The 13,578-nt window shown below is 37.9% G+C and overlaps 1 protein-coding gene across 1 annotated transcript in view; it reads left to right on the top strand.

Annotated features, from left to right (window-relative positions):
• The window catches only part of Phex (phosphate regulating endopeptidase homolog X-linked), a 238,258-nt gene extending 236,563 nt beyond the window's left edge, over nt 1–1,695 (top strand). Inside the window, exon 22 of the mRNA XM_021152917.1 lies at nt 1,368–1,695. Coding sequence (XP_021008576.1) covers nt 1,368–1,470 — 103 coding nt within the window. The 3' untranslated portion in view covers nt 1,471–1,695. The remainder of the gene's footprint in view (nt 1–1,367) is intronic.
• Nucleotides 1,696–13,578: the final 11,883 nt, after the last annotated feature.

Genomic DNA, 13,578 nt, shown 5'->3' with positions numbered 1-13,578 from the left:
TCATGGGCATCTCTTTCTTTAGGTTAGGGAAGTTTTCTTCTATATTTTTGTTGAAGATATTTGCTAGCCCTTTTAGTTGAAAATCTTCATTCTCATCTACTCCTATTATCTGTATGTTTGGTCTTCTCATTATGTCCTGGATTTCCTGGATGTTTTGTGTTAGGATCTTTTTGCATTTTGCATTTTCTTTGATTGTCGTGCCCATGTTCTCCATGGAATCTTCTGCACCTGAGATTCTCTCTTCCATCTCTTGTATTCTGTTGCTGATGCTCGCATCTATGATTCCAGATTTCTTTCCTAGGGTTTCTATCTCCAGCTTTGTCTCCCTTTTGATTTTCTTTATTGTTTCTACTTCCCTTTTCAGGTCTTGGATGGTTTTGTTCAATTTATCACCTGTTTGGTTGTGTTTTTCTGTAATTCTTTAAGGACTTGTAACTCTTTAGCAGTGTTCTCCTGTATTTCTTTAAATGAGTTATTAAAGTTCTTCTTGATGTCCTCTACCAGCATCATGAGATATGATTTTAATTCGAGTCTTCCTTTCCCGGTGTTTTGGGGAATCTAGGACTGGCTGAGGTGGGAGTGCTGGGTTCTGATGATGGTGAGTGGTCTTGGTTTCTGTTAGTAAGATTCTTACATTTGCCTTTTACCATCTGGTAATCTCTGGAGTTAGTTGTTATAGTTGTCTCTGATTGGAGCTTGTTCCTCCTGTGATTCTGTTAGCCTCTGTCAGCAGACCTGGGAGTCTAGCTCTTTCCTGAGTCTCAGTGGTCAGAGTACTCTCTGCACACAAGCTGTCCTCTTGCAGGTAAGGTGCAAAGATATCTGGCATTTAGACCTGCCTCCTGGCTGAAGATGAGGCCTGAAACAGGGCTTGTCCTAGAAGATGTGTTTCCTCTGCAGTCTGTAAGCTCACCTGCACAGACTGGTCTCTGAGGGACAGGGGACACAAGGTGGCTCTCTCACCTGCTCTGGTGGTCAGAGCCTTCCTGGGCAGACACCTCTCCTCTGGCATGGAAGGTGCTCAGATGTATGGAGCCGGAAAAGGAGTCTGTCCCAATAGCTGTGTAGCTTCTTCCTGTCCCAGAAGCTGTGTAACTCCTGTAGTCCACACTCTCACCTGTGCAGACTAGTCTCTGAGGGATCTGGGACCCAAGATGGTTCCCTCCCCTGCTCTGAAAGCACCCTCCCACTTGATTTTTGTTCTTAATGACATTAATTTATTTTCTTCATTATCTGAGATTTAGGTGTCTTCCTCATAAACAGACTAAGCAAATGCAAGACCCCTTTTTAGTGGACTATTTCATCTAGAACCCGTGGATCTGTAGGAATTGAATGACATGTATTTTGCCATTTCTTTTGTTTTTCAGGGTCAATGGTGCCATTAGCAACTTTGAAGAATTTCAGAAAGCTTTTAACTGTCCACGAAATTCCAGTATGAATAGAGGTGCAGATTCCTGCCGACTCTGGTAGCTGGAGTGTTGGTTTCTGCCTTCCTGACATAGCGGAGGAATGCCAGTAGAGGACGCATTAACATACTTAGCACCTACTGCTTTCTGTCTATATTTCCTTGAAGACTTTTATTTTTAATGCATTTTCATTATTTGGGTAGATGATTTGCTTCGATCTAAACAGTATCTGTTCAAAGTCATTGGGTTTATAAAAGGAATTCAAGAACTGAGCCAAATACTTTTCTTTTCTTTTCTTTTCTTTTCTTTTCTTTTCTTTTCTTTTCTTTTCTTTTCTTTTCTTTTCTTTTCTTTTCTTTTCTTTTCTTTTCTTTNTTTTCTTTTCTTTTCTTTTCTTTTCTTTTCTTTTCTTTTCTTTTCCTTTCCTTTCCTTTCCTTTCCTTTCCTTTCCTTTCCTTTCCTTTCCTTTCCCTTTCCCTTTCCCTTTCCCTTTCCTTCCTTTCCTTTCTTTTTCTTTCTTTTTAAAGAAAGCCAAACCGATGAAAAAAGTGTCAAGGCTATTTGGTTCAACTGTTCCTGGATGATTTCCCTATTATCCATTTCTGTTAACCACAGCTAGGTGGTACATGTCATTTCAATATACAGCTTTGCAGGGGGCCTGAGTAGAGTGTATCCATAGAAAGGATCAATCAATGAAAACTGTCACCCTCAATGATAAAGACGTGTGCCCTATTGTGTACTGATATTACACAACATTTCTTAATTCTAAGGTAGTTAAATTAGAAATGTGTTGGATCTTCAATTTATAATTTCTTTTCTTTTTTTCAATTTTTTATTAGATATTTTGTTCATTTACATTTCAAATGTTATCCTGAAAGTCCCTTATACCCTCCCCCCACCCTGCTCCCCTACCCACCCACTTCCACTTCTTGGCCTTGGCGTTACCCTGTACTGGGGCATATAAAGTTTGCATGACCAAGGGGCCTCTCTTCCCAATGATGGCCGACTAGGAAGTTTTTCTCTTCAGGTTTGGAGTCTATTGGACAATTGTATCTCAGAACTTCTATTCGATGTAGCTAACTGCCCTGTTTAAGTAAGCATGAACAAACATGGCATAAAGATGAAGGATTTGGGTCTATAAAACAGGGGAAAAAACAATACGTCTTTAACTGCCAGCAGCATTAAAAACTATTAACAGCAACCAATCACACAACAATAAAGATAGTAGGAAATGAACTCTGCAAACGTTGATCCAGTCCCTCTGTACAACGGTGAGCATCTGTCTGATGGATAACAGTCAAGGAGCAGTTCTGATTTTGTTTTGTTCTGCTCAGCTGTGTTTATCTCCTGACTGAATTGAGTAGACACTGAGGAAAGAATGTTTTGTTTCCATGTCAGGAACATATGGCTTTCATTTCCTTTTAGCATGATGATATAAACGCCACACTGAGGAGGGGGCAAGATGCTCTTCCATCTCAGCCCACTTAATGTTACCTCTCCTTAAAAGAAAATCTTTGCAAAAGCTTCTAGAATGAAAGCATTTGGTATATATAAATCCAATTTAAGCAATCCTACCTAGATCTAAAGGACATAGCTTTACTCTTTACGTCTTATGAAAGGTTTATTTTTTTCTAAAAGCAGTACTGTATTTTGATCTTTAGAATATTATTTTTGTAATCAACACCTATAGTGTTAATTAACTTAGTGTTAGTGTGTATTTATGTAGGGCATTTTTATCACATTTAAGAGTGTATGTAGGATAAAATTGTAATGGCATTGAAGTGGTGAGTACTTCTTGTTTTTTTTTTTTAAATATTTTTAATCTAGTATAGGCATTTTCCTACCCCCAACACATTATTCATTGTACATGGGGTGCTGGTTAAGTGGGCCAATAGAAAAATTTCAAAAGCAAAATGACAAATTCAGATGAACCACAGGAGGTCAATTTTGCATCCTTGTGACTTGTCATTCTTTTATATAAAAAAATGTAAGTGTGAACCATATCCTTTTGTAACCATGGGAACTTCCAAAGAGAGAAGAATGGAAGGACACCATCATAAGGAAAACAATTACACTGCATTAGTCTGAGGAGAGTGATTTTCCCCTTGACTTCCTCCTCTCCGAATGGATACACTTCTGAAGGGCAGCAGCCTTTTCTTCCTCTTATCCATGGTTTAAAGTGACCTTGGCTTATATTTCTAAACACAAACAGCATTATGTGAGGTGTTAGAAATATATGTGCCTTTTCTCTGGTGTAGCCATTCTTATTTGTTAATACTCATTTTTATTCCTGAACACTGAAGTTTGCCAGGCTTATATAAATAGTGAGTTCCTTCTAAGTTTCCTTTTTAACAATTCCAAACAAACACATTCCTGCAGGTCAGAGAGTGTGTTTGAGAAGACTATAGATTTATGACTTTAGAAATGGTATTGGTTTACATTCTCCCAGTTTCTGGATGACAGGATTAGTAACTAAGTATTTTGATAAACTTGGATTTTCAAGAGATACAAAATTACTCTTAGTAGCCACACACATTTTCTACAAGTGCTAGCTTTTTAAGTGTTTTGGTTAAACCCTTCAAACTACAATATTGTTCTCTGTGCAGCTTGATTTCCTAAAGAGACACTGATTAAATGGTAGAGAAAGTCAGACATAACTGGAGGAATGGAAGAAAAGCAGGGGGACCTAGCCTAAGGAAAACAAGACAGCATTTTACATGTTCACTGGAGGAGAACCAAAAAGTCTTTAAAAATAATTATGGTAAATCAAAGGGAAATTAAATATTGGATCTCAGACTAGGGCTACAGCAACACAGTGCTCTGACTCATATAGCAGCTGTTCTGCAAGTGGATTATTAACTGGGCATTTGAAGGAGTTTTTCTTTTTGTAATGTGTGTGGAATTCTCTTTTGTGAGTCAAGGACTCTGTAGATTTAAAGCTGTGTTGTTTGGCCTTACTACCATTGTCCAAAGTTTGCTGAGTTTTTCACCAAATACTTAGTATAGGCCTCCTATTCCTGCCTCACTCTCTTTTATTAGATGGATTGGGGCATGACTGCTGTAAGATCAGATTTCATAAATTATCCTCAAGCTTATTTAGTGCCTTACGTCAATGGAGCTTAAAGCATAGCCCATAAATTTTATCTTATTTAGCCCTAGAGCATCACTAAGAAGAAACTAGGAACTAAGGCTCAGCAGACAGAGAGTGCTCATGCCAAGAGAAATGGGAAGGCTTAGAATTGCTTGTCCAATATCTCACATGGAAGGACAGGTTTTGTGCTTTGGATACTGATCTTGGGATTAACTTGCATCTCTTAGAGTATCTTCTTTTCTAATATGTTTATTCCACCAGCATTTCTAAAATTGTTTATCATTTGGTAGCCACTGCCTTCGATATTTTTAGCATAATGTCACAGTACATCTTAAATTGTGGGAAACTGCATGATTGTTCCATGGAATAACATCTTTATCACTAGTGGCAGTGCTTTATTGGTTTTAAGAAAGATGTTTTTGTACTGTGCAGTTTAAAAACAATCTATGTCATTACTATCAGACTGGTTTGGTTGTGGTTTTTTTTCCTTTGTGAAGCAATGAGAATCATTATTTTAAGGACAATAAAACATTTGTTGACGGTTTTCTGTTGCTCTCCTTTTTTGCAATCCCAATTTATTATATATGTGGATATTCAGGTCTGCTTTAAAATATATTTGCCAGAAAACTGTGCAAGCCACTACAACAAACTACATTTCTTGCTTTGGGAAAGTAAGACTTAGATGTAGAAACTTTCTGTAGACAATGAGAGATTTGCAAGCTGGTCATTACACTCCTATTACATTCCTTCTAGAATATAAGTCAGCAGATGCGGTTTTATGGCCTTTGTAATAATATTCCTGCTGAGGGAAAGAGATGCCTCTGAGAAAATTATCTACTGTGGTAGGGCTGGTCTCACAAAAGTGATAATGCACAAGACCATTCCTGCTGAAGCAGAGAATCTCTATGTGCTGTTACTGTGCCTTAACAATACAGTCAATTTATAGTCATTCATTCGGCACATGATAACTGAGCATCCATTCTATTGAAATCACCAAGCCAGATATATTTAGGAAGATAATATACAGTCTCTGGCTCCAGTAAGCTGTTTGGTTTAACATGGGAGATGGATATTATAAATGGGTATAACTATACTACTGAGTAACATCTGATATGTTAAGTACATTAGAGTGTGCTTTGGGACACATGTAAAAATTATTCAGCTCTCCTATGATGGACATTATCAGTCTACCCTCTTCCAAGATTCCAACAAATTCCTTTGGCAAGAAGCACTAACTTACCTTCTTTGCACTTTTGTTTCTAATTGGTTATGGTTATCTAGATACATACCTTCATGCACTTGGAACTTCTTTGACCAATCTACTTTCAGTGAACTGTAATTTCCTGGGGACTATAATACAATAGCTGAGTGTTATAGGAATCTAAAAGGTTGACCACTTTGCCTGGATACAAACAAATCTATAGGCATACCATACAGTTCACACTAGTTTCTCACTGGAGCCTGTTGGAATTAGACTGATAATGCAAATAGAATTGCCCATTAATTACCTTAAAATAAATTCCTAGCACTTATATTTTAAAATCTGGCAAAATACTGGTCTACAGGGTCCTAAGTCAATCTACTGTGTCATGGCATCCTGTATTGGATGTTAAAGTCAGATGCTCCAGAGTGGACATAGGCCTGATGAGCTCCCTGTTGGGGAGTTTAGTTAAGTTTCTGAGTTTCTATATTGTGAACAGATTCACAAACTGAGCATGTGTGTGCATACATGTGTGTGTGTGTGTGTGTTTGTGTGTGTGTGTGTGTGTTTGAGAGAGAGAGACAGAGACAGAGACAGAGAGAGACAGAGAGAGAGACACAGAGAGAGACAGAGACAGAGACAGAGAGGGAGAGAGAGGTATCATGGTTAGAAGGAAAGGTGAAGGAGAGATTTTGCAGGGGTAGTCAGAGGCAAGAGTTACAGAATCTTCCTTACTATGGTTTAAGTAGCTTAGATTTCAAGAGACCCAAGTTTGTTTAGATTTTCAGGTACATATCTAAGTAGACCTGATCAAAATCTGAATGTGTTCAGGCTGATGTGTTCACTTAGCTTTCAGATATTTTGCATGCCTTTCCAATTTACCTGATCTCTTTTGTAATTAAGACCATGCTAGCTATAGAAATAGACAATCTTAAAGGCTTAGCTCAACTTCAGTTTACTTTGTTTTCATTGCATGCACAATGGATATTAATGGTCATTAAACATCTCTCCTCCAGTTGGTGATTTGGCAACCCAGACTTTAATACTGTGATTATATAATTTTCAAGGTATGATTTAATACAGGCTCTTAAACAATAGACTGAAAGGAGAGAAATGGCCACAGAAAACATGAAATGGAAGATTTGTTCTGGTGCTGAGGAGTGTCTTACATTGCTTATATTTCTATTCCACTGGAAAAAAGTCATGTGGCAGAACCCTATCGTTGGGGTGGATGAATCACATAGTCCAGGCATGGACCAAGAAAAAAGAAGTGGGTTGGGCTCTCAGCTGATAGCAGGTATACCTTTGGAAGTGTAATTTAGGGCAGTAACTTTGTGCTCTTCTGAAGTTAGAAAATTGCTTTTGAATACAGCACAATGAAAATTGAAAATGCTATTGGTACCCTGCAGTTTCTTCTGTAGGAGTCTTTTTAATTAACAGCTTAATTGGATAATTTAATCCCCTTTAGAATTGAAGATAGGAAAATGAAAATGAGCTACTCCCTGTGATCTGACAATCCTATGCTTTAATAATACACCAAAGTGAGCCCGGAACCAAGCGCCACAGAAGCATTACAATAATTTCTGATCAGTGAAAGAAAATCTGATCTATAATTTTAATTATTCCTCAATGGTTTAGATACATGTTTAATTTAAATGTGTATTTTGTTTTGTTAATTGGATCAATTTAAAAGGTAACTAAATATAAGAATCTGTTACTAAGCCATAGATTTACAGATAAGTTCTATGCTTTTAAAGTATATCCCATTGAGAAAGGAAATATACTATGAAGTTAAATATTGCTGAAAGAATACAGTACTTTCCATTCTTTTAAGAAAACTTATATAAAATCATCTTCATTTATCTATTATGAGATGAAATATGTTACTCAGCTAATTCTGTTTTTATGATTCCTCCCCTGAATGTGTCCTAGAAAGAAAGAGACTCATTTTTTTTTCCACAGAGAAAGTACCAAACAGTCAGGTTTAAAAAAAAAAAAAACCCAATTTGGTGGCCAGAGATGTAGGTCTGTTGGTAGAACACTTGCTAGCATGCATGAAGTCCTGGGTTCAATCCCAAGCACTGCATAAATTGGGTGTGATATTTAGCAACAGAAAAGCATTATAAGATCATCTCCACAAGACTGTGGCATAACTTTGCTTTTGTACATTTAAAACACTGATAATGGAATAAAAGTGCATCTATTCCCCCCCCCCCCATTGGGTGTGGTAGTGAATGCCTATAATCCCAGTACTCAGGAGGTAGAGACAGGGATCAGAAGTTTAACTTTGTCCTTGGTTATAATGAGTTTAAGCACTGTTTAGGCCAATGGTTCTCAACCTATGAGTCATGAGTCCTATGGGGCTCAAACAACCCTTTCATAGAGGTCATATATCAGACATTCTGTATATCAGATATTTACATTGTGATTCTTAACAGTAGCAAAATTACAGTTATGAAGTAGCAACAAAAATAATTTTATGGTTGAGGGTCACCACAACATGAGGAACTGTATGAAAGGGTTGTAGCACTAGGAAAGTTGAGAACCTCTTTAGGCTATGTGAAACACTGTCTAAAAAAGAATTCATAATTTAATCTATCTTAAATATTGTATAATATGTACACTAGAATTTGACTAAAGTGTCAGCAAATTTTCTGAGAAAAAGAAAAATCATAGTACACTTAAAAGTGTATTGAGTTAATGTATAAACTGTTTTGAAGGCAAATGGAATCAGGACATAGATAAGAGACAACTATTAAATCACCATGACATCTGTTGTGTAACAAAATTATCCCAGAAAACACCTCCTTTGAAATTGAGCACATTTTAAATGAGTGTTTGTTGATTTTGTTTTGCCTAATAATCATAATGAAAATAGCCTCTGTTTGTTGATTCAAAATATGGCAAAGGTACTCTGCTAGGGCCTTGTCTGCACTATAGCCGGTCTTCCCAGCAAGGATGCAGGTAGTTACTATTCTCACTGCACAGGTGAAGGATACTTCTGGGACTCACTAAGACCAGCCATGCTAGCAATTGGAGGAGGCAGAACTAGTCAGTTTTTATCCAGTTCCAGAGTCTATTCTCTAATATTGTATTGGCTATTGAGGGATATTAACAACCATAATTTTGTGACTTATTGAAGACTATAGGTTATGCTTCTAAAATGTTCTGTTAAAAATAATGGAGTAAGTTTATGGTATTTTATATTTAGTGGTAGTTTATACTTTGAGTCCTTCAAGAAGAAGTTCAGAAGGTGCTCCATAGTGATAATGCTTGCTACTGTTTATTTAGAATGTACTACATGCTGTATTTAAACTAAGTGCCTCAATTATATTATGTAATAAGATCCATCCTCAGTGCAGTTCCGCAAATCTACCTCTGTCCAGCCCTGCAACTGCATGCAGCCTATTCTCACACATTCATACTGTCTCCAGGTCATTTTAGCCAGAGGACATAATTTTATAATACTGCCAGAGGGTGTATGAGGGACTTTAAGGGCATAACCTTGTTTTTATCCCTATCAAGCATTCTGATCGGGACTGTTAATAAGTTTCTGAATTCTGAGGCCTTCTGGTGTTTTACACTGTCTTCTAGCATGGTGTCTATTATTTGTCCATGTGGAACCTATACTTTCTATCAAATCTCTCTCTATTTTCTCTACAAACACACCCATATACCCACTCATAAATATATAATCATTTTATGGGAAGGAGAGGAGATCTACATTTGTCCTCTACACTTAACTGTAAGTATATATTTTGTTTTAGAAAGAAATTGCTTCTATAGGAAACATTCTATACTGAATGAATGATTGATTTTATCCAGCACCATCTCTTAGGGTTTAAAGATGCCTTAAAATTGTTGGATTTTGCAATATATATATATATATATATGTATATATATATGTATATATATATGTATATATATATGTATATATATATTATTGATGACCTATTTTTAGTTATTTTAATAAAAACATGAATACACTTTTTGTTGTTCTTGCTTCTCCTGAAGACATTTAGAAGATAAGCCCATGGGTTATTCATTTTAGATGAAAAACTGTTTGTGTCCACCTTCCAAGGCTGCATGGGGCACATCTAGGGGAATGCTTGAGTAGATTTGTCAGGAATGCCCTAGAGAAAAGTTTTACTTATCAACAAGGGCCAAGCTCAGTCCTCAGAGACTCACATTTCAACTCTCATTTGAGTGTTTACACAGACTCTGGTGCAGATTGAGTTTGATTTAAATGCACATAGCTTGTTGGGAATAAATCAATCAAAAGTCTTTGTAAGAACAAATCATTCAGTGGATGGAGCTTGGGGACTCTTATGGAAGAATATGAGGAAGGACTGCAGGCCCCTAAGGGGATAGGAACTCTGAGGGAAGACCAACAGAATCAACTAACCTGGACCCTTGGGACTCTCAGAGACTGAACCACCAACCAAAGAGCATACACAGGCTGGACTTAGGCCTTCCTGCATGCACATATGTACCAGATGTGTAGGTTGGCCTTCATGTGGGTCCCAAACAAGTGGAGTGGAGACTATTCCAAAACCAGGTGCCTGTATGTGGATTATGTTCTTCTAGCTAGGCTACTTTGTCTGGCCTCAGTGGGAGAGGATACTCCTAGCCCCACAGAGACTTGAAGTGCCAGGGTAGGGGGATACCCAGGGGCTCCCACCTGCTCAGAGGAGAAGGGCAGATTGGGAAAGGATTGTGGGGAGGGGGAGTCGAGGGGGGCAATGAGTAGGATGTAAAGTGAATATGTAAAAAGTAAATTAAAAAAACCAAATTGTTATTTAGAACACTCAGTGTGCCAATTTTATTGTAATCATTGAATGAAAAACATTTCAAGACATTTAGCATATTAAGATTATTACACAAACCAAAGCTTAACCTGGATCATTCGTAATATGAATGAAGGTTGTAAAGAATTCAAGAAAACCAAATAGCCCTATTAAAAATGGGGTACAGAGCTAAACAAAGAATTCTCAACTGAGGAATACCCAATGGCTGAGAAGCACCTGAAAAAATGTTCAACATCCTTAATCATCAGGGAAATGCAAATCAAAACAACACTGAGATTCCACCTCACATCAGTCAGAATGACTAACATCAAAAACTCAGGTGACAGCAGATGCTGGCAAGGATGTGGGGAAAGAGGGACACTCCTCTATTGCTGGTGGGATTGCAAGCTTGTACAACCACTCTGGAAATCAGTTTGTCAGTTCCTCAGAAAATTGGACATATTTCTACTGGAAGATTCAGCAATACCACTCCTGGGCAAGATGTTCCAACTTGTAATAAGGACACATGCTCCACTATGTTCATAGCAGCCTTATTTATAATAGCCAGAAGCTGGAAAGAACCCAGATGTTCCTCAACAGAGGAATGGATACAGACAATGTGGTACATTTACACAATGGAGTACTAATCAGCTATTAAAAACAATGAATTTGTGAAATTCTTAGACAAATGGATGGATCTGGAGGATATCATCCTAACTGAGGTCACCCAATCACAAAAGAACACACATGATATGTACTCACTGATAAGTAGAAATTAGTCCAGAAACTCAGAATACCCAAGATACAATTTGCAAAACACATGAAACTCAAGAAGAAGGAAGACCAAAGTGTAGACACTTCAATTCTTCTTAGAAGGGGGAACAAAATACCCATGGAAGGAGTTACGGAGATAAAGTTCAAAGCCGAGACTGAGGGAATGACCATCCAGAAACTGCTCCACCTGGGGATCCATCCCATATACCACCACCAAATCCAGACACTATTGCAGATGCCAACTTGAGCTTGCTGACAGGAGCCAGGAGCCTGATATAGCTGTCTCCTGAGAGGCTATGCCAGTGCCTGACTAATATAGAAGTGGAAGCTCACAGTCATCCTTTAGTTGGAGCACAGGGTTCCCAATGAAGGAGCTAGAGAAAGTACCCAAAGAGCTGAAGGGGTTTGCAGCCCCCTATGAGGAACAGCAATATGAACTAACCAGTAACCCCAGAGCTCCCAAGGACTAAACCACCAATCAAAGAAAACACATGGTGGGACTCATGGCTCAAGTTGCATATGTAGCAGAGAATGGCCTAGTTGTTCATCAATGGGAGGAAAGGCCCTTGTTCCTGTGAAGTTTCTATGCCCCAGTGTCGGGGGAATGCCAGGGCCAGGAAGCAGGATTGGGTTGACTGGTGAACAGGGGGAGGTGGGAGAGGATAGGGGATTTTCAGAGAGGAAACTAGGAAAGGAGATAATATTTGAAATGTAAATAAAGAAAATATCTAATAAACAAAAGAAAAAGTTCATGAAGTGGCTGCATATAAGAACAATATAAAAATCAATTGCACAATAATAAAATCCAAAAGACATGATTTTTAATAATATAGCACTCAAAATAAACAAAAAGTGTAATATCTAAAAAATATTCAATCTGTTTGGGCTGGATATATAAAATGGTGACATTTTACTGCAAGATATTGAGAAGGAATGACAAGGAAGTGTTCATGAATAAGATTTGATTGTAAGACCAGTTTCCTGAGTTCATCTGATAGCCAATAAAAATCTAAGACTAAAAAAAAAAGAATAAGGAAAATTATCCATCATTTAATGTCTGCTCACCCATGTATGAGACATGGTGCGAGTTGCGGTATCTCATGTTGATTAATCCAGGACATTGGTGTGACTTTTGGATTCCAACATACAAAACTAAAGATTTATAATGGCACTGTCATTGTTTTACCTGAAAATCCTTCAGTGTTCTTTTCATTGAACTTAAAATAAAACTCAAAGCAGTTCTCTCTCCTCAAGGTCCACTGGGCTTCTTTTTGTCTCTCTTACATTGTGAGGACTTCTTTCTTCTAAGTCTCAGGATTTTGTTGCTGTGCTTTAAATTTTCCTTGTATTATTTTTAAATGTGACTCCATTCATTCCAAGGCTCTTAACTATAATGTCTGTCACTTTACTTGGATCTAACCACTTACTGGTTCTAACCACAGTTGCTAATTTTTCTTTTTCCTCCCTTCCTCTTCTCCCTCTTCTCTGTTTACCTTTTAAGCCCTTGTTTCTTAGCATCCCCACTCTCTCTCTTCCTTCCTATTGTTTGTTTTCCTCTACTATCTTGTAAGTTTCATAAAGTGGGTACTTGTTTTGTTTGCTACTATTATTTCTAGCATTTGGACTAGTATCTAACATGTTAAAGTCCTTGAAAATATGCTGAGTCAATTTGTATGTCATTACTATTTGCCTCATAATTTAGGTGCTGAGAACATTGTGACAGACAAAACAGTTAAAAGGCCTTAACCTTGTAAAACAAGAAATGAGTGAAAATATGATTTAATTGATGGTAATAATTATCATAGGAAACAGGGGAAGGAAGTTAGAATGTTTGTAGGTTGGGGTACTGGAAATTTAAACAGAATAAGTAGGAAGATATTTGAACAAAGACAATCTCTCAGACAAGATCCTCCAAAGTGGAGGTAGGACTCAGTACAAATACCCTGGAGTGGAAATGGCCCTGAGTCTTTTGCATCAGAACAAGTCTGCTAAGGGTGTTCAGAGGATCTGGAAGAATGAAACATGAGATGGTGTGAGGAGGGAAGTGAACTCATGGTCAGACTACTAAAGAATACTTTACTGTCTGCACATGGGATGGATCCCTAGGTGGGGGAGTCTCTGGATGGCCTTTCCTTGATTCTCTGCTCCATTCGTTGTCCCTACATTTCCCTTAGACGGGAGCAATTATGGGTTAAAATTTTGGAGATGGGTGGGTAGCCCCATCCCTCAACTGGTGGTCCATGCCTAACCTCTGGATATGGTCTCTAGAGGTTCTCTCTCCCCTTTGGTGGGTATTTCAGCTAATGTCATCCCTGCTGG

Source organism: Mus caroli, chromosome X, assembly GCF_900094665.2.
Source record: "Mus caroli chromosome X, CAROLI_EIJ_v1.1, whole genome shotgun sequence".
NCBI lineage: Eukaryota > Metazoa > Chordata > Mammalia > Rodentia > Muridae > Mus > Mus caroli.
This window is presented reverse-complemented; position numbering and strand designations above follow the sequence as displayed.